The sequence below is a fragment of the Pinus tabuliformis genome, chromosome Q (genome assembly GCF_031772625.1).
Source record: "Pinus tabuliformis cultivar Carrire ecotype Pingquan chromosome Q, CPIR1, whole genome shotgun sequence".
In the NCBI taxonomy this organism is placed as follows: domain Eukaryota; kingdom Viridiplantae; phylum Streptophyta; class Pinopsida; order Pinales; family Pinaceae; genus Pinus; species Pinus tabuliformis.
The window spans coordinates 943,993,791-944,019,103 of NC_142296.1; the positions used below are offsets into that span (position 1 = coordinate 943,993,791).

A 25,313-nucleotide genomic window follows, 5' to 3' on the forward strand; every position below is an offset into this window, starting at 1 on the left:
ACTGAATTGATACTTCTTTCAGAGAACTCAACAAATAGCTCCAATATACTTCTGGTCTGTGTAATGTTTTGTTAGTCAATTATTTATGTGCTTGTTAGAAGTGGAAGATAGTGTCCTTCGTAAATATATCTTACTGTTAATTTTGGCAGAATGAGCCTCATATGGGCATCTTCAATTATTATGACAGCATTATTCATGTATGTTTACTAATAAGAATTTGTATTCATGTGTTTATGGATCGATTTTGAATTTTCTATTATTTTGTCATATATAGATATATATATATATATATATATATATATATATATATATATATATATTGAAAAATATGTATAGTCGAACCTAATGCCGAACCTCACTCAAACCTGATCGGAAAATTCAAATTCGAATCGAACTTAATCGTTGTCGAACTCGAATTCGAACTCGAACCGTGTGACATAGTGTACAAGGCTCAACCAATGAGAATAAGGCAATTTACATCCCTTAGAGGCCTAATTAACGCACGCTAGATCTAGGGCTTGAGTGATAGCATGCAAAATGGAATACTCTAAGGTCAATGTGCCAAGGAAAAGGTTTCCAACAATCAATATTAGCAAGTCAATGGCATATGAAAATTTCAGGCAGTCCTCAAGCTGAAGCTTAACCAACCTAGATTTTCTCCTAGGGCAACAAAATCGATGCCTAAAACCGATAGGTTAGACACTATGGAAGTTGATTTTGAGGCAACCAAGTATACCCTTGATGTTGAATACTTCCACCACCAAAAATTTATCTTCTAGCCAAATTTGCTCCAAACCCTAGTTAGGTTGCTTATCCTTAAGAGTACCGAATTAAGAGAGAGAGTGTGTGAAATCCAATTTATGGATGAGATTAAGTTTGATCACCAAATTGACAAGAACAGTGCCTAGTCCTTGTATGGATGGAGTCAATTGGTGTTTTATATTAGCTAATTCTTACAAAATAGGAAGGATGTTTTGATTCCCTAGCACAAAACCCTAGCTATTATCTATGTGAGGAATCAAAGAGACTTGGGAGAGCTACACCAAGAGTTCGCCAAGGGGATTACCATTCACATTCCATATATGAGTAATGCATACAATGAGGATATCTCGATTCTATACAATTATTCTTCAATAATCAATGTTGCAATATAAAAACCCTAGATAACCAATACATTCCATACATTAGATATAAGATCAAAAGTTCAATAACAAGGTACACTTATAGGATGAAATGCATGAATAATTCACTATTGAAACAAGATAACTTCTCCAAAGACAAGAAAGTAGCTCTAATAGACGAAGTACTCCATAGATCACATCTTTTCCAAGATACAAAGAGGCTGAAATCTTCTAAGAGGGCTGAATTAGTCGCAAGTGATGATGAATAGAATGAATGATCCTCTCCTCTATTTATATGAGGATGGCATCTAATTAGCCTAATAAGCCCCTAAAAACAAGTTTGATGACAACATATGCTTGGGTTACAAGCCAACCCACTAGCTTTAATCATAAATGCTCAAATAAGCCCACACATGTGAGCTGCTAGGTTTCTAGAGCCGATATCATGCATGAAATAGCCTCTAAATGCCATGCCCAAGCGCTATAAGGTGTTAAATGTGATGTAGGAGCATGTAAAAATCAAGATTTGAGGGTTGGCCCTCAAATCCACCTCAATGGCTCCCTATGGTCCCAAGATCTAGTTGGGGCACCACAAAGTGGTCTCTATGGGTCTCCAATAGCTCAAAGCGTCCATCTCTACTCCAACGTTAAGGGATTTTCAGGTGCTACTAGCCCTCCCTAGTCTTTGAAAGTGAGACCATCCTCATCTGGGCGTTAAATTAGCTGCCATCCATCAATTGGCAGTAAGGCCAGCCCGAGGGCATGCATGGTAAAGGTGTGTTATCATGAAGAATCACCAAATCTAGTGCAAAATGGTGCAACTTCTTAGTTGCAGTGTTAGGCCCCTATACTACTAGTGTAACCCCTTATTGCTATTAGTACAACCCACTTATTACATTGATGTACCCATGTAGTGCCCATATTGTTACTATTGTGCCCCATAGAAGCCCACTATTATTATTATTGTGCCCTTACATTATTATTGTTATGTCGGCTCTAATTATGTTATGACCCCTTAGACTCCTATATATAGAAAGGAGGTCTTTTCATTTGTATCATCCAAGAATTGTTCATTTGTGTAATGTAAAGGAGGTTGCCCCCTCAAAGAGGCTGAATTCTAAGGCGTTGATCTATCTTTTCTATTTTTTTGTGAGTTGGTTTCATAACATGCAGGACGTGCCCTAGAACATGTCTCATGTGATGCTACTGCTAGGAGGCCCAAGAGTCTCAACGTTTCACTAGTTTGTGCCAATATGCTTCACTAATGTCCTAGGTACCCATGGAAAAGTGCCCAAGACATGGGTGTTGGCATTGTTTTCATTGATGGAAAAATAACTACAGGAGTAGCAAGATACAAGTAGCTTGGGCAGAGGAACAACAAAGGAGCAAAGGAGCAGCAAAGGAAAAAGAGAGCAGTAAGGCAAAAGTGCAGCAAGGCAAAGGAGCAATGGGGCAGCAAAGGAAAAGGACAGTAGCAATGCAAAGGAGCAAAGGAACAATAAAAGACCAATAACAAGAACATGCAAGGTATTGACAAAGGAACAATGTCTGCAGCAAAGCATGTTTGATATGCGGGAACAAGAGCAAGGGTGATGGAAAATGTTTCAGGAAAGATGTTGCAAAGATTGCTATCTTGAAGAATTTGTTGTGATGTGAAATTGTTGATTGAGTTGAATTATTGTGATGAAAGGCAAAGGCAAGACTCCATAACAGCAAAGACTTTGATAATCCCAAGGTGTGAAGAATGTCCGCAGATATTGCAATGTCGTTTCAACACATTGAGAAACTCTTGTCTGTGGCTTCTTTTGACAATGGCCATTTTTTATTTCCCAATCTGCAAATGGTTCAAAGAGTTCATATTGGGGAAATGAATCTGTTCCTGCAAAATTTTCATCATTTCTTTGAAGAAATGCAGCATCAAGTTCTTCGAAAAGATTAGGAATTCTTAATGACTTTAGAAACCTTCCTACCCTTTCGGTCATATTTATTTCATCCAAATCCAGCATTTTAGCAGAAGTATAAACAGCAAAAGAGAAATCTATACCTCCAATGATCTGATAATAATTCAAAGTTTGCAAAACCTTGATCATGGATTCAGTATATTCTTTAGTCCAGTAATCATCAAGAGTCTTGAAATAAAGTTTTACCTTCATATTTGGCAGAGGATATACCTTTACCAATTCTTCATCTAGACCCAACAAAACACCAACATTCTTGGACTACCAAGCTTGACATCTGTGTATCCATTGATTTCTTCTCATTCTCAGTCCAATAACCTTTTTAATTTCTTCGACCACATCACCAAGAATTAATTCAAGAATCTGAAATCTTTTTACAAAAGTTTCAAAGCTATCATCTGCAGGGGTCTTATCAGGAATAACAAAAATATCAGTTCTTTGGTTATGAACACGGGCCTTGTTCATTTCTCTGGTAAGAGAGTCAGCTAAATAATTGGAAATACCTGGCACCCATTCAACATCAAAATCATACATTTGAAACCATATCTGCCATGCCAAAAGTCTACCTCTTGCACGCTGCTTTGATATCTTGGCTGATAAGAAATACTTGAAATTCATTGAGTCTGTTCTTATCAGGAACTCGGCAGGGGCCAAATATAATTTGAATTTTTGTATGCCATTAAAAATGGCAAGAGTTTCTTTTCCTGCTGGAAAATAATTTTTTTGGTGAATCAGAAATTCTCCAGAGGCATATGCACATAAAATTACTTCTCCCGTATCCTCGTTTCTTTCAAAAAGGATAGCTGCCCAAAAGTTGTCGAGCGCATCAGTCTGAAGGATGAGAAATCCATTACCTGGCAGTTTGAGCTCGAGGAGATGCTTACATTCAGCTTTTATTAATTGAACTGATTAACAAAGTCAAACACTATGTGGGTGGATTATAGCCTAATTCCAATGGAGTAAAATAAAAAATTTAACATGAGAGATATAAGCTCATAGCACCAATGAGTAAATGCTTAGAGAACATGTGTGGGGTTGAATAGCAAAATAGATCCACTAGTATTCACAAGAAATTAACCAAGGAGATTTAAAGGAATCTTAGAGGATTCTCCCAAGATCAAGCATAAACTCAACAAGAGTGATTTGTGTTCAAGAGGGAGAAATTGTACAAACATCTAGAACCATGCCAAATGACCAAAAGAGCTTCTAGTTCAGAGGGAGAAAACACTCAAATAGAGTGGAAGGATGCAGCCTACTAGAGATCCAAAATATTTCATGATGATGAGGAGAAGGAGACTCTCATGCGTATAGGTTCAAGTCCTTCTATACCTGTGGAACATCCTTTAGATCATCAGGAAGACCCAGAAGGGCCCATTGACCCAGTTGACCCACTTGGTGTCATTGTTCCAAAATCCAAGAAGACGTCGACATGGCTTTGAAGTACATTGAAGGATGCAAAGGGGCATGCAGTTGCCTGTGGCACCTTCAAGGAAAGCAAACATCCTAAGAAGTACTCAGGGTATGCAGCACTAATGAATCACATCATTGATTCTGAACCATCCAGCTATAAGGAGGCAGCAGGCCAACAAGCTTGGAAGGATGCCATGATGGAGGAATACCAGTCCATCATGTGTTGAAAAATCAGGAGACTTAGGTATTTAGATGATTTTCCTTAGCTTGATAATTACTTGTGATATGAGTTGGCCTTTTATTACTTTATTAGTTCTTTGTTCATCAAGCAATTAACAAAACAATGAAGATCATAACAAGACAAAGTACACAAGATATAGGCTCCAAGGGGAAAACCCAGAAAATGCTTCTCTTCTTCTTTAGAATCTGCTTACAATAGAGGCTTCCAAGACCCAAAGACCAAAGCCAACAAACTCTCCAAGCCCCCAGCCCCCAACAAGAACTTCCTTGAGATAGCTTCTAGAACTTCGATACTACTTCTTTGAGGCTGCAAATTTGACCTCCTACAATTGCTTCACAAAATTTCGACCTCCCTGTAGTAGAACTTTGACTCTCTTGCCACTAGCAGCTTCACAAACCCTAGAGCAAAACAAGAGAAGACGATCTTTAGACAAATTTTGGCTTATATCCTTCTTCGTCGTTCCTCTAGCTACTCACTTCCTTCTTCGCTATTGTAGATCAAACTTGCCTGAGTGAGTGTGTCAAATGAGTCGAACTGCTCTCCTTGATATAGCCTTTCTTGAGTGTCGAATTCCCTCCCTTTAGGCTGACGGCTGACCTGATTTGCTCCTTGAGCCAACTTGGTCTTGGGCTTATCCATGGATTTTTCTTGACAAAATAAATATTTTTCTTCATTACAATGAGTCCAAATGGGACTATGACACATGACCAATATTATTCTTTATCCTAGAAATACCTAGAAAGACCTAAAAGCATGAAGAACATGCTTTTGACTCAAACTAGAGTACGAAACCCATACTCCAAAAATAAAATATAATTTATTTTTCTTTCTTTTTCTTTCGTTATAAAGAATATACAATGTCATGATTACAGTTACATCATAATGAAGATTGAACCTAGTTACAATTTTCAACACTCCCTCTTAACTAGGGAGGTATTCATGGTACAAGGAATCTCAATCTTGAAGCATTCTCATAAGAAGAGTTGGATTGATAAGCCATATTTTGTAAAACATCTTTATCATGACCAATGTTGCAGGAAACGTCCCCCCCCACGGATCAAAAGCCCGATCCGCGATCCGTACGGATCCGTGGGTGATCCGCCCTCCGAAACGCATTTCAGAAAAACCGAAACGCGGATCGGGCTAAAAAATGCGGTTCCTGCCATTTCGGAACCTTACAGCCCGATCCGCGTTTCGGTTTTTTCCAAAACGCGTTTCAGTTTTTTCCGATCCGCGTTTCGGTTTTCCGGATCCGTGTTTCGGTTTTTCCGAAACGCGTTTCGGTTTTTTCCGAAACGCGTTTCATACGGAGATAATTGAGCAACTATATGCTTAGCACTGGTCCATTTGGGAGCATGCATGCAATTAGCGATTCCAGGATGATGATGATCGAGTTGAGATGCCACCCCCATCTGGTCCCTTGGTTCCTAGGTTCCATGGTTCAACACCAACAGCAGGGGGTTTGTCTTCATCAGTTTCAGTGCCACAACTTCCACAGGCACCATCTTCTTCATTGCCACCACATGGAGGCCCGCCACCACGTTCTCTTCGTGGTGTTAGTAGGAGATATTAGTAGATATATTCACAATTTACTACTTTTGTCATAGATTAATCATTAGACTTGTAGGCTTGTGAATTTGAACCTTTTTGTCTTGGCGCTGACCAAGTGACCTATTTTGTAAACATTATTATTTGAATTTTGGACATGACAAATGTTGATAGTTGCTCACTTGCTAGATAAATCATAATATGCTCTATGTTTTATGTTTTATAATATGCTTAAATGTTTTATGTTTTATAATATGCTTAAAAATTTGATGTATGTTTGTAATTGCTAGAATATAGATGGTTGATGCTCGAATAATTAATCATTGATGTACATACTAGTAACTACAATGGAATCATGGATTCCATATCTATCTTGATTTATGCACAAATATGCATGTTTTCATGTCTTCTACAACTAATTTGGTATTTGGGATGTTTATTTTGAATATAATTGCAAAAAAAATATAAATAATATATATAAATATAGCAGATGCTTCTGAAGACACTTCGCTTCCTAGATTTTTGGAAAATGACGCTTCAGCATCCCCGCTTCCAAAAAACGTCCCTGTTTCATCCCCGCTTCGTGCAACATTGATCATAACCATCACTATCCCTGAGGCCTTAACTAGACAAGCTCATCTTTAATTATGAGCATTATGTTGGGAGGCTTTACGTGAGCTGCCACACTACCTCTCAAGGCACATACCCCATCTAGATGTCTACAAGGTATGTCCTTTTAGGACTATTCTTATCTTGGATTCCCAAACCTAGATCCTCAAAGAATATCGGTCCTCTTTGACTACTCTTATCTTGGATGCCCTACCTCATCCTCAAAGAGCATTGGTCAACAACTTCTTTTCCCTGGATTCTACAATCCATAAGAAGTTCCAATCTAGATGCTTATCCAATCCTCCGGACTCCATTCTTTCTTTATGGCCTTCACTAAGACTTACAGTTGTTAGTCCTAGTCTAGTGCTTGACCCATAAAGACAAGAACTATCTGATATCACTCCCTCTCAATTAGGGAAGAGATATCCACCAAACCAAGCTTACCTCTCAGGTACTCAAGCTTCTTGTTTGGTAATGCTTTGGTCAATATATCTGCTACTTGTTTATCTATAGGTAGATAGTGCAGCTTGTGAAAATTTCCAAAATGGAAATCCTACTGCAGTGATTATATATGACTTCTTCTACTTATTACTTCATAGATAAGTTATCTACTGTATTCTTACAGCAAATATCGAAACATATTCTACTGCAGCCTTCACAATTAAAACATTGCAGAAATTAAATATAAGTAAAATGTCGGCACATATACAAACACAATTACACAGTTATTTTTGAACAATTGTCCCCAGAAAAACCCAATGTGGGAAAACTGGTGCAGCAGATGAGGGTTTTATTATTCTTCAGCAAAAATCAACATGTACAAAATTTCACCTAGCAGTATAGAATTAAGGAATATTCACAAACGTTCCTGAACAAGTATCTGACCCGAGAGAGAGGTCCCTTCTCCCTCTGTCTCTCTAACTTGCCCAATGTCACTTTCTCTGGCCTCTGGACTACCTTGCGCAATGCCTGCGTCACTCAGGCCAATGGTGCCTCTCCCAACGTCAATCTACCCAGCGTTGTTCCTTTTGCTGCTCTGTGTCTTCCTCCTTGACTCTCTGACTAATGTTGAACCCTCTCTGTCTCTCCTCCACCTATAACTCTCCCTCTAAATCGATTTTCTCTTGCCGAACTTCGACCAGTGAGAAAATTGATTTCTCTTGGGCAATTGAGTATCTGCCTGGTGCTTTTTCCAAATGACCCTCAAGCCCCTTCTTATATATTCCTGTTGGGCAACCAACGGCCTAGATTAAAACATAATCAAAAGCTCAGATTGTTTTGGCTTGATCCATGGCTTTTCCTAGAAGTTTCACCCCTAATTAGATTAATACACATTAATATTTTAATTTTCCTAAGTTTAGACTTAGGAACCCCATTAATAAAATCACTTCTTGGTGGAATTTCCCAAAACGCTTTCTGGGTTTTTTGGAATACTTGTGCCCAAGCCTCCCTGCAAAATTTGAGGCTTAGATCACATTTGATGCTACCCCAAATCAACACTCCCTCTTAGCGAGGAATGTGCTCTAACAATACACTGCTATTGCATACTGCTTTGACTCTGAATATACATTGAACACTACTATTTGAGGCATTTGAATCAATAAATCTTTTGGTCAACCCCATTCATATAATCAAATCCACCTTCACTCACTTGTATTAAAACAATAGGCTTAGGATTTAGTCTAGGGAATCCCCCATTAGGGATGAAACCATCATCCAAGACCTCGAAGTGAGGGGCAAGGCTGCCGAGGTGACAGTGGGCAGCTTGCCTGTGGTGTCCTTAGTTTTTCCACTCAGAGAGTTTGGGACATTTCCTGTAGGGAGAATACGAATATAACAGTAGATATATGCTAAAAGGAAAAAAAATATGATAAACTGCCTTTAATCTCTACAAGCATACCAGGTTCAAGAAATGCACTGTTGGACACTCTAGAGGAGAACCATACAGAAGCTCAAAGAACACATGCCCAAAAAATGCACAAAGAGGCTAGCGCTGGTTGGGAAGGGAAAGTAAAAGCACAAGTAAAGCAAGATAGATCTCACTTGGTAGGAGAAAATCCATGAAGATAAAATCAAGCCCTCTCAAGCACATGCAAACATAAATCCAGCAATTGACTCGCAACTTGTTTTAGCAATAAATCATGTCTTATAAGAGCCATAAACACATTTCAGCAACCATAATGGTGCCCACACAAAAATGTGCATGTCGGGGCACAGCCCTATGATAAAACGTGTTAAACAATTGCATCAAAACAACAAGTATGGATGAGAAAAACAAGCCAGGAATCATTTCACAGCAGGAACACACCAACAGAAATCATTGAGGAAAATCACTGTTGAAACTCTCACAGGAAAACTGCCACATAAGTCAGGTGCCAAAAATAACCTTCAGCAAGGGCACACATCAAAAAATATTTCCTAGGAAAATGCTGTCGTTGATTTGTAACGGTATAGCTCAACATGATAAAAGTGGAAAAAATTAAAACAGATGCACCCCCAGGCTAAAAAGTGAGCCTTGGAGCAGTCTACAATCACGAGATTGATCCATGCTACAGCAAAAGATACACTTCAAGAATGATGGGCTTGTTTATGCCTACACAGAAAATACCCCGAAAGTCATGTAGAACAACAAAACTCACTGGAAAACAGCAATCTGCCCATTGGTTTTTTTGTGTACAGGAATGACACTTGAGACAACTGGCCTCTATTTTTGGGATGCAGTGGCATTGTTGCAATTAGGGATGTCGATTTCAGCCTACATTGTTGTGTTGACCATGATTTGTGACTGATGTGGATCAAAAATATGCACAAGTTCAGTGCTTGAACTTACACCCGTACTGCAAATGCTTTTAAAAAAAATTATTAGCACTATGCATACGTGGATTTTCAGCTTTTGTTGCTGACCTGGAGGGCCTGACCAGAACTGTTGTTTCAGAAGTCAAAGCGTACCTGTAGGAGAGTGACTGCCTGCCTTCTTCATAGGCTTCTCCTGATACACCCTTTGCACTCCCAATCACCATGCGACATGGGAATAAAGCTCTATTTCTCCACTACAGATCTCAAATAGTGAGTCTATGTGATGATGTGCAATATGTTAGGGGGCCTTCATCCCATGTTTTAAACAATTGGCACATACTTGTCATAATGTATATGATCTCCAAGCATGATCAGATAAGTTATTTCCGATGGTTTTTAGTATGTGATATACTTATTACCTTGTTATGTCACATGAAGGGTGCAAGTTCCAGTTCTGTCAAGGGAGGGGTCAAGCTATTGAGAACCACTGCACTTATTACCTTTGTGGCAATTGGCACCAAGGCACTAAAATCTAGCATACTTTTCCCTAATATGGCAATCAAGTGGTGTTATGTAAGAGCTACTTACACATTTGATGAGGTTGTGATGAATATATTGCATTGACCTTTGATGGATCATCTCCATTAGGAGTTGTGAGATAGCCATATAGCTTTCCCTAAAACCATGGGGCCATGCACTACACAACCATCCATGATTTGATCATTACGTTTGCACATTTGTTTCAGTATTACTCACACATGCTAGCCACTGTGGCTAACATTTTTCTTTGTGTTTGTGTTTCAAGAAAAAAAATCAACATGCAGTCATATAAATGTTTTTCATGGATCCTCTGACTGGGATGACTACACTTTGAGTATTCCACATCAAATTCTTCATCAATACAAAGGAACCTCTCTGAAACTGCAAAGTCCCTGGCCCACTGTCAGCTTTACCTGTAACACTCCCAGCCCACTACATGGTCATTTTAACCGTGTGCTAGGTATATCGATGCCCAGTGACCCCCTGTAAACTGGGTTATAGACAGTTTTCCCTTTTGTTTATTAACTCTAGTTATGCCTCCAGCCAACAGGCTGAGGCACATTTCTGTGCCTATTTACTATTGTACCCTGTCACACAGGTATTTTCCCTTTTTATTTCATTTCCAGCATGGTTATATGCATGTCTAGATGCAATCTAATGCAAATGCTTAGCTATTTAATTTTTACACCAAACAAAATTCATGCGAAGCCATTAAAATTCATATATGCAGCACAAGAAAAATACACAATTAATTATAGCATAATTAAGTAAAAGCTAACAGAGCACTTATCTGATAAATGGCCAATCGGCTGCAGACATTCGACGTTCCTCCCAGCCATAGACCACGCTCTTCATTTTCTCTAAACAGTGGGTCACCCCTGCGCTGGGGCTTTGACTCCATGGGCAACATCTTGCCCAAATCCAGGTGGATATCTAGTACCATCAACTAGCCAAGGTACCAAACACCAACAGTCTCCAACCTGCAGCCTTACACCACCCATCAGCCTGCACCCAAGCAGTGCACACGCTTCTCTGCATGTGTAGTCCCTCAGAATTTACCACCATCTCCAGGGCATCTTACTCAGCTGGACAAGGGTGCTCTCAAAGTTCTATGGCTCCAAGAGTTCCTGCTACCCCTCCAGGCCCTCATATCAAACCCTGGCAGCCTCCAACCTCCAGGCTCACATCCCCCATCAGCCCGCACCCAAGCAGTGCACACCTTTCTTTGCTCCTGCAACTCCTTGGGTTGTGCCACCACATCTTGGCTGCCCAACTCAGCCGAACAGGCATGGTCTTAGCACTAGGGCTCTAGGAGTTCCTACTACCATCCTGGGTGTCCATTCAATTGACAAACTAGCTAGCTCCCATCATAGTGCCAACATCTTTCTTTCATGTGCATGACCTCCTTTTTTGACACTTAGCACTCCACAGAGTCACTTAAAGGACTTTAGTTATATGCATGTGCTCTTTTTAATAATTATTAAATCATATCAGCCCCTATTTATATTCCCATGGAGTATCGGCACCCCATATTTTTTTCATCTTATTCGATCCTCAGTCGTAATGTGTTTATTAACATGAATAAGTTAAACATATTTACAACATTTTCTAGCCTCATAGCATATAACAACATATACACATGGGCACACCCACCTCAAATCATATACACACACATACACGCGAGCACACCGTCCCCAAAGAGTAATTCTCAGCTCACCAGCCTAAGTTTCGCATGTACATGGTATTTAAAATACAGGGGTCGAGTCGGGGTGTTACAGAAATTGAAATTGAAACATTTTACCAAGTGGAGTTATGTATCAAATACCAATATTGGTAAACTCTGATTAGTTTTTCTATAAAAGTTTGAATATATATCCCATGTGTACATATGCTTGAAGACAGTAATGCTGTGTACACTGTACACTATGATACAAATCTGTTCTTCCAAATGGAATATCTATGGCTTTAATGACCTCCTGCAACATGACTGTTTATCTATGTTTGGCCCTCAATTCGTCTAGCAATGTTTAATTCATTGTTTCTAATGTCGTTTTTGGTACTCTTCATAGGTATTGCATATGTAAATGTTGGTCAGCATCTTATACCTATCACATATTATAAAGATTCTACCATATATTCGATTGCATAAATAATCTAGGTTTGTATATGATCATATTCAGTAGCTGATGGATCAAGCTAGAACATGTAAATCAACAAAAGTGGTTCCTTCTCTGGGAATTGTCTTAGAGTCTACTTTCCCCCACACAGTTTTCCATGGTATCAAAACAAGTAGTCCACTACTAAACCAGGATAAAAAACACAAGATGAAAAGAGAGAGCTGCTGAAAACACAGTTACAGTGAAAATGAGATTGTAAAAAAGACTTCAAAGTTCACTATATAAATGGATCCCATAAACAGCAGAGAAAGATGTGGTGTGTGAATACAGGAAGAAACCCACAAAAGATGGGCATCACAACTCTCCAAAAGATAAGAAACAAAATATTGACTTAGATCTAAAGAAAGAAAGAAAGAAAATTGAAATTAATAACCGTGGATAGCTAAAGTGGTATGGAGCTGGAGGATAAATGCATATATAGTTCTATCAGATCAGAAGAACACAAAGCATCTCTGTCCTGTCTCTAAAAGTTTACATCAAAAATTTTGAATAATAGAAATTCAAAGATATAGAAGTTAACAACAGATAAACTGTTCATTGGCAAATAGTAAATCAACATAAATGATAATTACATTAAAGACCATCAGCTAAATATGGTTGAAGGCATCAAGCTGAGGAGAATAAATTGGCAGGTTGCATGAATTAAGTGAAATGGCTCCGTAATTAGCACTAGTGATCAGTTACAATACTAACAGTATTAAAATAATGTTTTCTCATTTCTAGTGTGTTTCATCTTTGGAGGTGTAGTTCATAAATTCTTGCAGATATACATTACCTGCTCAACATTCTTCTTATGAAAGCCATAACCATAATAAACAGTCTCCGCACATAAAAAACTGAATGGATATCTAGCACACACTGTAAGAGGTGGAATGCAGGTTTGGAACATCCACAAAACTAATCACATAATAGTTACAGCAAGATTACTCACAGGCATTGCTCTTTGAACGTCTTTAGAATCAGCAAAGATTATTTTTGTCATTTGGAAGAACAGCATAAAAGGATTTGTAAGCATATAAACAAACCTTTCTGATTTCATGATTGCGATACAGCACAACACTTGTGCCCTTTGGCCCTAGGCCATACTTGTGAGTATCCACTGATATTGAAGTTACTCCTTGAACAGTGAAATCAAAAGGTGGAATTGGATACCTTCAACATAACAAGTTTCATAGTAAGAATTATGCACATCACTAATTTTAGCAGAAATGAAAAAAATGAGCAGATACATTTGCAGGAAGGTCTGAGTGTAGTTAAAAGGCATATTACTGAAAAGGGCTTTCACAATGGCACAAAAATAAATATTCCCAAGTTATAAACCTCGATCAGTCCAAAAAAGTATGCCACAGTAGTGGAAGTGCTATGCAATGAAAAGTACTTTGTTACTTGAGCCCTTATAAGATTGATAATCCCAACAAATAGAACTCGATTACTTCAATGACAAACAGCTTGTTATGAACTCAATTTTATAATCAAATGCTACTTGCATAGCTAGGTTGCTTCTAAAGTTTTTACATGCAATCTATAGAGTCTTCAGTGATTTTCCCTGGTTTGGCTTTTACTGTAGAATACTCCCATAATAGCCACATTTTTGCTGAACTTCTATGGCATGTGCAGCAGAATACAATTTCCTGATCTGATAATTATTTCCTAATAATTTTTAAACAAGTTTTCTCATGACACTGATAACATTGAATAATTATACACATAAAATCTCAACAGTAAATGCAGTGGAAACAGTGAAGATCATAGAAAGACAGCCATGCACAATAGACACAGTGTTTTTACCTTGGGAGAAAACCCAGCAATCTTTTCTTGAAGAGAAATTTTCTTTTCAGCAAAGTTTACAAATCAGAAATTTGTCTAGAAATTTGTGCCAATATAAAAGTCAAAATACCAGTCATAATTGGTCAAACAGCTGCTGGTGAATGCTGGTCAAACATGATCCAGATTTAAGCAGGAACGCAACAAATTACAGAGATAACCATATACACAAAGATGCAGCGGAAATAATACTTCATTTCATTAATGGAAAATACTGACATATGCTTACAAACAGAAATGGCAATAAACTAGCTAGGGCGATGGTAGCTTATCTCTGAGAAGAGATGTGATGGCTACATGCCTCTGAACTGTTCTGAACTGTATTACAATGAGGCTCGAAGGCCTATTTATTGTTGAGAAACAATGGAAAACCCTTCACATACCGAAACCTAACCCTAGAAGATGAAACGCCAAATTGTGGGCCCCGTTTGGGTAAATTGGTACATCAATTTCCCGGGGTCGTAACTTTGGCATACGATCTTCGTTTGACGCGTACGATAGCTCGTTAGAAAGATCTATCCGAGTACTACCACTTTGGGAGGCAACATAGGGCTCGGTCGCCCCAGAATTCCAAAAAAACGTCGTTTAGGGCCTCAAAACGGCTCCGGAAGTTCAGGACCCGAAAAACTGCTAAAAATAGTAAACTGTGCTACAATTAAGGAAACTGAAAATGCTGAGAAAGACAATGGTGGGGGTCCAGGTGGACCTGGCAGGTGGCCACCAATATCCACCTGGATCATTCCTCCCCCCTTAGGAAGCAATGGTCCCCATTGCGTTGAGCTCCTCCATGAGATGAGGAAACCTCTGCTGAACTTGTTCCCTGGTGAGCCACTTGCCCTGCTGAAGGAGTTGGCCTGCTTTGACAACTCGATACAGTTGGATATGCTGTTGGCGAGTGTTCTTGATCTGTGTGTCCATGATCCGATCAGTTGCAGCTTGTTCCATGCAATCTGGATTTAATTCTGTGGGTTTGAGCTGTTCTGCAATGTCGGATGTGTCTAGCAATGGTGGAAAGTATGGCCGAAGGCGGTCCACATTGAACACTGGGTGCAGGCCAAGGAATGGGGGAATGCTGAGCTCAAATGCATTGTCTCCCATAGCCTTAGTAATGGTGTAAGGACCATATCGAAGTGGTCTCAATTTCCGATAGGCTCCAGTAAGGCGTTCCTTTTGCAAATGCAACCAGACTTTGTCGCCCACCTGAAACTTGTGTGGCACCCGGTGTTGATCATGTCGCTGCTTGTACTTGGCATTTGATTTCTCAAGAATGTCATGGACCTGCTGGCGAATATGTTGGATGCGCTCAATGAAGCTGGTGGCCTTATCTGTTTCGGACTGGACATGAGCTGAATTCATGTGAGTAGCTGCAAGTGGCATGGCCACATCAATGGGGCATAGTGGCTGGAATCCTAAACCCACCTGAAAAGGGCTATGGCCAGTGGAGCTGTGAAGAGCTCGGTTGTAGCTGTGCTGAACATAGGGGAGGCTCGTCCCATGTGCGTGGATGCTTTGAGTTATACATGCGCAGAATGTGCACAATCATCCTGTTGACAACCTCTGTCTGGCCATCAGTTTGAGGATGGAAGGCTGTGGACTTCGTGAGTTTGGTGTCCAGCATTGACCAGAGACTGGACCAAAATGTGCTGAGAAACCGACTGTCCCGATCTGAGATGATAGACTGTGGGATCCCAAAGTGCACCCACACTCGTTCAAAGAAGAGTTTAGCAGTGGCTTCTGCTGTGATATTCTTCTTGCAGGCCATCATAATGGCCATCTTTGAGAACCTGTCGACGACCACAAAAACACAGTCATTTCCATGCTTAGTGGAAGGAAGGCCTGACATGTAATCCATGGAGATGGATTCCCAAGGTCGACTAGGGGTAGGCAACGGGGTATAGAGGCCTTGCTTCTTAATGGTCGGTTTGGCAATGGCACAGGCAGTACATGATCGGATGTACTTCCCAACATCCTGTCGAAGATTCGGCCAATAGAAATAGTTTTGCAGTACTGCCACTGTTTTCTCGACCCCGAAATGCCCAGCAGCCCGACTGTAGTGTGCTTCCCAAATCATCTTGGCACGCTCGCTTGAAGGAACACAAAGGTGACCGAGGTGGCATAATAGGGCATCCTGGAGGTGAAAATCTGCAACCTGCCGACCCTCCAAGAGTGTCTGGTATGTGTGGCCGAATTCTGGGTCGCTTTTGTAGAGAAGTGGCCAATCAGAAGTCTCGTGCCCGCAAGAGTTGAGCACGGTGGTTAGCGCCATGATCGGTGGTCGACTGAGGCAATCTGCAACATTATTGGTGCTGCCCTTTTTATACTTGATATTCAAGTGAAACTGTTGCAGGTATGTAGACCACTTCTGATGGCGATCATTCTGCAATTTCCCTTGGGTCTGTATGAATTGCAGAGGTCGGTGGTCTGTGTGGATGACCGTTTCCTTCCCCAAAATGTAATGCTTCCATTGTCGGCAGGCCTGTACAATGGAATACATCTCTTTATCATAAGTGGGGTACTTCCGGACTGTGTCTGAAAGTGTTTCACTGTGATATGCCACTGGATGTCCATGTTGAGTAAGGACTGCCCCAATAGCATAGTCAGAGGCATCTGTCTCGACCTCAAATGGTTGTTGTAAATCTGGTAACGCGAGCACTGGTGCCGTGCAGAGGCGATCCTTCAACTCCCTGAATGCCTTCTGTTGAGATTCAGACCAAAAGAATTTTGCTTTCGCCCCGCCCTTGGTGACTTGACTCAAGGGCCAAGAAATATGAGAAAATCCCAACACAAACCTGCGGTAGAAGTTGGCAAGACCTAGAAAGCTGCGGAGCTCTGTTAGAGTGGTTGGAGAGGGCCAATCCCGAATGACTTGGACCTTGGCTGGATCGACATGCACCCCCTGTTCATCAATGATGTATCCCAGATACTGGACCTCGGTCATGCCAAAAGTGCATTTCTCCAAATTGGCACATAGCTTGTGTTGCCGCAGTGTTTGGAGAACCTGTCGGATGTGGTGGAGGTGCTCTTCCCAACTCTGGCTGAAGATCAGAATGTCATCCAAGTATACTACTACAAAGGAGTTGGTGAATGGCCGCAAGATGTCATCCATTAGCCTCATAAAGGTTGCAGGAGCATTCGTCAATCCGAAAGGCATGACCAACCATTCGAAGAGGCCCTCCTTGGATTTGAAGGCAGTCTTCCACACATCTGAGGGTTCAATTGGTACCTGGTGATATCCTGACTTCAGATCGATCTTGCTGAAATATTTCGCCCCCTTTAGTTGGTCTAGGAGGTCATCAATCCGCGGGATCGGGTACCTATTACGGACAGTGATCTTGTTCAGCGCCCGATAGTCAATACAGAGTCTCCACGTCCCATCCTTCTTCTGTACCAACACTATCGGGCTCCCACAGGGCGAAGAACTCGGACGGATGTGACCTTTCTGTAGGAGCTCCTGAATCTGCCTCTTGATTTCATTGTTCTCCAGAACGGAGCGCCGATAAATTGGTCCATTGGGTAGCGGCGCACCTGGGGTCAGATCAATGGAGTGCTTGACTTGACAGTGCAGAGGAACCCCTGCCGGGGAGGTGAAGATGTCTTTGTACTCCTCCACAATCTTGTCCATTTGTAGCTGCCGTGCAGAGGGACCTCGTTTGGAGGCCGCGGCCACTGTCTTCTTCTTCCCTTGAGGGCGTATCATCAGGAAAACAAATTTCCTGGTTTTGGAAATGATCTTACTGCATTGTTTTGCAGTAATCAAAGAGATGGCGGCAGGTGGTGGTACCTCTGGTATCCTGAACAACTTATTTCCCAATGTAATAATAACAGCACGGGGCCTTGATTCATACACAGCATGTCGCTTCCACAAGTATGGTTGTCCTAGTAATACATCACAAACTTCAAGGGGAGCAATGTCACACAATACCTCATCCGTGAAGGGCTTGATGTTGTATGGAAGGCGACACTGCTGGCTCACGCGAAGATCTCGCCCTTGGTAAAGCCACCCAATGGTGTATGGTTGTGGATGTGCTGTGGTCGGTAAGCCCAACCGCTTCACGACCTCTGCCGAAATGAGGTTCTTTTGACTCCCGCTATCAACAATGAACTGTATCGGGGAGCCCTTGACCCACATCTGGGAGTGGAAGAGACGCTCCTCCTCCTCTGGATCTTCGGGTTCATTTTTCTGGATCTTTGCGGTAGCAACAGTGGCGCTGGGATCCGCATCAATGATCTGCTTCCCTTTTTCATACCCCTTATCGGGTTCTGACTCAGAGTCGGAACATGCATCTGATTCTGAAACCTTTAGCTCAGCCACCAGTGACTGTTTGGCCCGACACTCACTTGTGTTGTGAGTGGAGCTCTTATGGAACTCGCACCATTTTCCAGTGTCCTTTCTCGGCTTCGCGGCGTTGCTCTTTGCTTGCAGCTTCAGCTGGTTGTCTTGGGTTGTCCCGCCTTGGCTTTGTCCTTTGTTCTGTGGTTTAGGGGCACCTTTCCCCTGCTTTGGATTCGCAGATCCAAAGTCTCGCTTCTTTTGTTTAAACTTCTGCTCGACTTTGACGGCATACCGGTATGCTGCGCCGAGCGAGGGGATGTTTAGGAACTGTATTTCTTCCTGGATGTACTTGTGCAGGCAGCCACGGTATTTGAGTATCAAATGTTGCTCCGAATCCTTGATACCCAACTTTGTGCGAAGGGTATGGAAAAGATTGGTGAACTCCGGCACATCTTGGTCCCTTCCCTGCCGCAGCGTGGTCCACTTTATGTATTCATCCTCATAGCTTCCGACAGGGTAGTACTGCTCCTTGATGGCATCCCGGAACGAATCCCAGGTGGGTGCGGCTGAAAATAGTGAGCCAGTACTTTCATCCTTCTGCTCGCAGTAGGTTTCCCACCAGTCCTTGACGTGGGGGGCTGCTTTGAGAAGAGCAAAAACAATCTTTTCCCGACTCGAAAATTCATGAACAGAAAAATAACCCTCTAGCAGATTTAACCATTTATCTACGGCATCGGCGTCTATCTGACCCTCGAATATGGGGATTTCAAAATTAACTTGTACCTTAAAGGGTGTGGCGTTTCCAGAGGAGCTGCTGGAAGCCGATGCGCCGCTTCTGGGTAGCCGCTGAAGGATCTGCGCAAAGCTGTCCATCATCGCGTTCCGTTGTCGCTCGAGCGCTTCTTCGAGCAAGATTTTGATGGGATCTCCTGCCCCCTCGTCTTTCTTCTCGTCCGCCATGGGAGGCCGTCGGGATTTGCGAGGCTGGTCTTGCAAAGGTTCAACCAGTTCAAGCCCTAACTCCTTATATCCCGACCTTGTTGGGGACATGCAAAGAAAAACAGAGAAAAAGCAGACCGCTCTGATACCACTGATCCAGATTTAAGCAGGAACGCAACAAATTACAGAGATAACCATATACACAAAGATGCAGCGGAAATAATACTTCATTTCATTAATGGAAAATACTGACATATGCTTACAAACAGAAATGGCAATAAACTAGCTAGGGCGATGGTAGCTTATCTCTGAGAAGAGATGTGATGGCTACATGCCTCTGAACTGTTCTGAACTGTATTACAATGAGGCTCGAAGGCCTATTTATTGTTGAGAAACAATGGAAAACCCTTCACATACCGAAACCTAACCCAAATTGTGGGCCCCGTTTGGGTAAATTGGTACATCAATTTCCCGGGGTCGTAACTTTGGCATACGATCTTCGTTTGACGCGTACGATAGCTCGTTAGAAAGATCTATCCGAGTACTACCACTTTGGGAGGCAACATAGAACTCAGTCGCCCCAGAATTCCAAAAAAACGTCGTTTAGGGCCTCAAAACGGCTCCGGAAGTTCAGGACCCGAAAAACTGCTAAAAATAGTAAATTGTGCTACAATTAAGGAAACTGAAAATGCTGAGAAAGACAATGGTGGGGGTCCAGGTGGACCTGGCAGGTGGCCACCAATATCCACCTGGATCAAAACAACAGCCTGCAGTCAAATTCAGCCCTACACTCAACTTGGCCTACGGTCAATGGTCTGTGACAAACTGCAGCTAGTCAAATCCTCACATGTGTGGCCTTCCTGCACTCAACTCTGTTGAGAAATCTGGGGGGAAACAAGTGTAGGTGATTTCTCTTACTTTGATAACTGCTTGAGATGTATTTTTACTTTACTTGATTAACTTATTCTTTCCTTTATTATTATTAGTGTTCTCTATCATCAAACAGCTACCAAACCATAAAGAACAATGAGACAATAGGACACAAGATATAGGCAATCAGACACCGCCAAAACCTCTCCAACTGAGAGGAAAACCCATCAGAATCCTTCTCTTCTTATAAAACTTCAATTGACGAATTCGAAGACCTATGACCCTTGACCAAGACCCTCCAAGACCAAGTCATCCTTCTTTTTTGATAAGCTTTCCTTGCATAGCTTCCAGCAACAAACTTCGACCTTCTAGCAACTTCGACCCCAGCAACAATTTCTGCAACTTCGACCTAGCACCTTTAGCAACTTCGACCTAGAAGCTTCACAGCTTCGACCTTGATGCAGCTTCACAGCTTCGACCGAGGGGCAAATTCACAACTTCAACATAGCAGCTTCACAACTTCGACCTTGTAGCTTCACAGCTTCAAAATTTCGTCTATCCCAAAAACTGTATAAACCCTAACAAAAGAGAGAGAGAGAGAGAGGCCCAAAAACTTTGATCTTGATCTTCTTCTTCTTCTTCGTCATTTTCCAGCTTCTATCATGAGGAGATCGAACTTGCTTGAGCAAGTGTGCAAATGAGGTCGAAATCCTTCTTATTTATAGGCTTGTGAGGGGTATGAATTGCTATCTTGAGGCAGACTTGTCCCTTCATGTAGGCCGACTTGATCTTTGTGCCATGACAAGGTCTTGCCAAGTCTTTTGACTCAATAAATTTTTCTTTAAAATATGTAACACGCCCAAATGGGTCTTCAATACATGACAATGATTCAATTGACTTCATGACAAACATAGAAGCACCCAATGGGTGCTTGACCTAAAAATAATTTTTCCTTGAAAATAAAACCCATGCCTCAAGAACACAAATAATAAATTTATTTTTCTCTTTTCATTAAATACATAAAATCACGATTACATATGTCGTTATGAAGACTGAACCTAGTTACATATTTCAACACTCCCTCTTAACTAGGGAGGTATTCATAATCCATACAAGGTACTTGGACATTCTCAATATGGAGAATTCTCATAAGAAAAGTCAGATTGTTAACCCATTTGTATAGCATCATATCATCCAACATTGTCACATAACAAGGCCTTGACTAACAACAATATCTTTCCACAAGATCAGAGCACAATGCTAGTGAGACCAATGATTTATAGATAGCCTCATCATTATCCCTCTCGGAACATACCCCACCTAGGTTCCCTCAGAGTATGTTCCACCAAGACTATTCTTATCTTGGATTCTCGGACCTCAAAGAATATTGGTCCTCTACGATTACTCTTATCTTGGATGCCCTACCACATCCTCAAAGAGTACCGGATGCCCTATCTCCTCTAGTCAAATCAGCATGACCCAACTAAGTCCTTCTAGCTTCTCAGAAGAAGATTTGTCCAATCTTGCATTTTCCCTAGGCCATTCACCCCTAGTCACATGACCCAACCAAGTCCTTCTGGCTTCTCAGGTGAATGTATCCATCTCCCTTAGTCAAATTAGCATGACCCAGCCAAGTCCTTTTGGCATCTCAAGAGATGGTATGTCCAATCCTGCAAAGACATCAACACTCCCTCTTAACGAGGGAGACATTCTGCATCACGCCAAGCTTGTCTTTGAAGTATACAAACATCGCTCTAGACATAGGCTTCGAGAGAATGTTTGCATTCTACTCATTTGTGGATATGTACTAAAGTTTCACTGCTCCTTTCTACACCATGTCTCAGATGAAGTGGCATTTGATCTTAATATGCTTCAACCTGTCATGGAAAACTGGATTCTTTGAAACCTTAACACAACTTTGATTATCACAAAATATCAAGGTCGTCTCTAGCTCCTAATCAAATAGCCTTGCAAGTAGTTTTCGAAGCCACGCTACTTCCTGACTAGCAACACTCGCTGTGATGTACTCTGCCTCTAATGTGTTGAGTGCAACAGAAGTCTACTTCCTGCTAAACCAGGATATCATAACTAATCCCAAGATGAAGCAGCACCTCAAGGTGCTCTCTATCCTTTGCACTCCCGACCCAATCTGAATTTGTATGTCCCTGCAACCTCACTTCACCTCCTGAGACATATCTCAAACCATATCCATATTTACATGCAAGTACCTCAACACATGCATTGTTGCAACCCAATGTATTTATGTCCACTCAACCTCATACTAGCTTAGGGTGTTCACTGCAAAGCAAATATCCGGCCTGGTGTTAACTAGGTACATCAATGATCCAATCAACTACAAGTACATCATGGGATCCACCAACTATGAATCTGAAGCAGAATCACTCAACTTCTTTAGATTGGCCACCATAGGTGTAGTTATGGACTTGTAGTCCATCATACCAAATTTCCTCAAAATCTGGACAATGGACTTCCCTTATCTAAGGACGATCTCATTGAGTCTCTACCACACCTCCAATCCCAAGAAACAGTGCATTAGGCCGAGATCCTTCATCTCAAACTCCGAGTCTAACTCCCTCTTACACCCGACAATGAATCTCTCTAACCTTGTGATGAACAAATCATCAACATATAGCACCAAGACTATTACATTCATTTGATGTGTCTTCCAACCCATAAAAGAAGCAAGAGAAACAATAGCTCTAATAGAAGTGTATCGGGCGACTGGAGCAAACGTCACCTCATAGTCCACTCCCTCTTTCTGGGAGAACCCTCTTGCCACGAACCTCCCTTTGTACTTCTCAATGTTGACATTTGCCACATGCATAATTCTATAGATCAACTTGGAAGTCACCACTAACTTCCCCTTTGGTCTCGAAACTATCTCACACACATAATTCTTAATGATGGAACAATACTCTTCCATCATGTTATCCTTCCAAACCTGCTGGCCAATTGTTTCCCCTTAACAGGAAGGTTCAAGATCAATAATGCGACTCATCAATGCCATATAACCTAAGTACCTCTATGGTCGTCTCTACGCTCACTGAAAGTACCACAGGGAGCTACATGCCCCTCTGCATCCTGCAAAGTGTCATGAAGCCATGTTGGCCTCTTCCTAGTTCCCTGGAACATCTCTTGATGAGTCTGTTGATTCTGCTGGCTCTACTAACTCCTAATCATCTAAAGGATAAGCAATTGGAATAGAAGGACCTGTACTTGCATCCCTTAGAACCTCTTGCTCCTCATTATCAATCTCCATGTGGGACTCTCAAGACTTCTTGAATGTTACCTCGTCAAAAATAGCATCCCTACTAATCTCAATCTAGTGTTGTCCTAAAATGTAGATCTTGTAGGCCTTCGAAGTCTCATTGTATCCCACAAAATTACCCTTCTTCCCATAAGATTCTAGCTTCTTCCTCTTCTCCTTGGGCACGTGACATATATTGGACAACCAAAGACCCTCAAATGACTAACCTCTAGCTTCACTCCTGTGAATGCCTCCTTACGATTCTTGTCCTCCGAGATCCAATGAGGACTTCGGTACTGAACATAAACTCTTGTGTTGGTTGCCTTTGCCCATAAGAACATGGTTAGATCCTAATCATGAATCATTGCCTTCACCGCTTCAACAATTGTCATGTTCTTCCTTTCCACAACTCCATTATGCTAAGGATCGTAAGGAACTATCCATTCCCTCTTGATTCCTACCTCCTTGCAGAAATCACTAAAGTCCCTGGAAGTATACTGAGTACTCTCCTCCATTATCTGACCTCAAAACTTTGATCTTCCTTTCTGAGTCTCTGACTCCTGTCAAATTCTCCACATGAGCCTGGAGCTCCTAAAACTTGTTGAAAACCGCATCCTTCGTCTCCAGAAAGTAGATCCCAGTCTTTCGGGAGAAATCATCAATGAACGTTACATAGTACAAATAGCCACCGAAGGACAGTAATGTTCCTAAGTAGGAATACAAGTGATATAAAGCATACAATCAATTCAGCAAATATTAAATACGAAATATATATTAAGCACCCATGGAAATGCTGGAAATAATGAACTGCTGAGCCATTTTATTACTTCTTTGAGGGAAAAATACAATAGATAATAGAGTGGTGCACCTGGGCTTGTCTCAATGGACAAGCATGACCAAACCCAAGTGAGAAATAGTTGAACTGATGGCTGCCACAACTGCTGCACCAATCTGCACTGCACTGCCCAGAAAACTACCCTTTCTACTAACTTCGAATGGCTGGAAACACCACTTCCCGTGCTCAGAAAATTATGAGATTTGAGCTCTTGACTCCTTGGCCTAAACCCAGAAAAACCCACGAAGGAATTTAGCTGGTTCAGACTTCTGAAATTCAACCCCCAAGGAGCCCAACTTCAGCTGCAACTGCAAAACTCGGCCTGTTGGATTCTGCCTGTAAATCCTCCTGGAAAATGTCCAAAAGTGTTGGGTTGATCCCTACTGCAAATTCCCTAACTTCTCGGATGAGCTTCCAGGCTGTAGCACTTGCTCCTAAGCCCCACGAAAACGCTGGACTGGCCCTCTACGCTATCCCCAAGCCTGGAATTCGAACTGCTGGGTTGTTGGCTTTGTTGGCTCCAAAACTCTCAAGAAATGCTGGCCTACTGTTGTCCTCCAAATCCCCTAGCTCTCCCGGCAAATGACTGATCTGTTGTGGCTCAAACTCCTCCTACGTATTCTTCTGGTGGCCCAGAAATACACATTCCCTGTGTGTGACTGAATGGTAGTGTTGTAACAAACTCCCAGATCTCCTGAAATGCTGATGGAACTGCCTTCCTAGGGCAGGCACTCAAGGTCCCCCGAAGGTAAGGTTGAATCTCCCGCTTGAGAGATTCATGGCTAAACAGCCAGTTGACTCAATTAAGTAGCAGAGCGAACAGTCAAGTAATTTCGATTTTCAAGGTGAATGAATGAATCCAAATGGGAGTTCGCTCCTCCTTTTATCTTCGCGGGCCTTCCTT

The 25,313-nt window shown here is 41.6% G+C and overlaps 1 protein-coding gene across 2 annotated transcripts in view; it reads right to left on the reverse strand.

Moving 5' to 3' along the window:
* LOC149222576 (sphingosine-1-phosphate lyase-like) overlaps window positions 1-25,313 on the reverse strand; it is a 268,215-nt gene that overhangs the window by 30,762 nt on the left and 212,140 nt on the right. For both annotated transcript variants that reach the window (XM_089385514.1, XM_089385515.1), the window contains one exon: window positions 13,426-13,552. In XM_089385514.1, coding sequence (XP_089241640.1) covers window positions 13,426-13,552 — 127 coding nt within the window. The remainder of the gene's footprint in view (window positions 1-13,425; window positions 13,553-25,313) is intronic.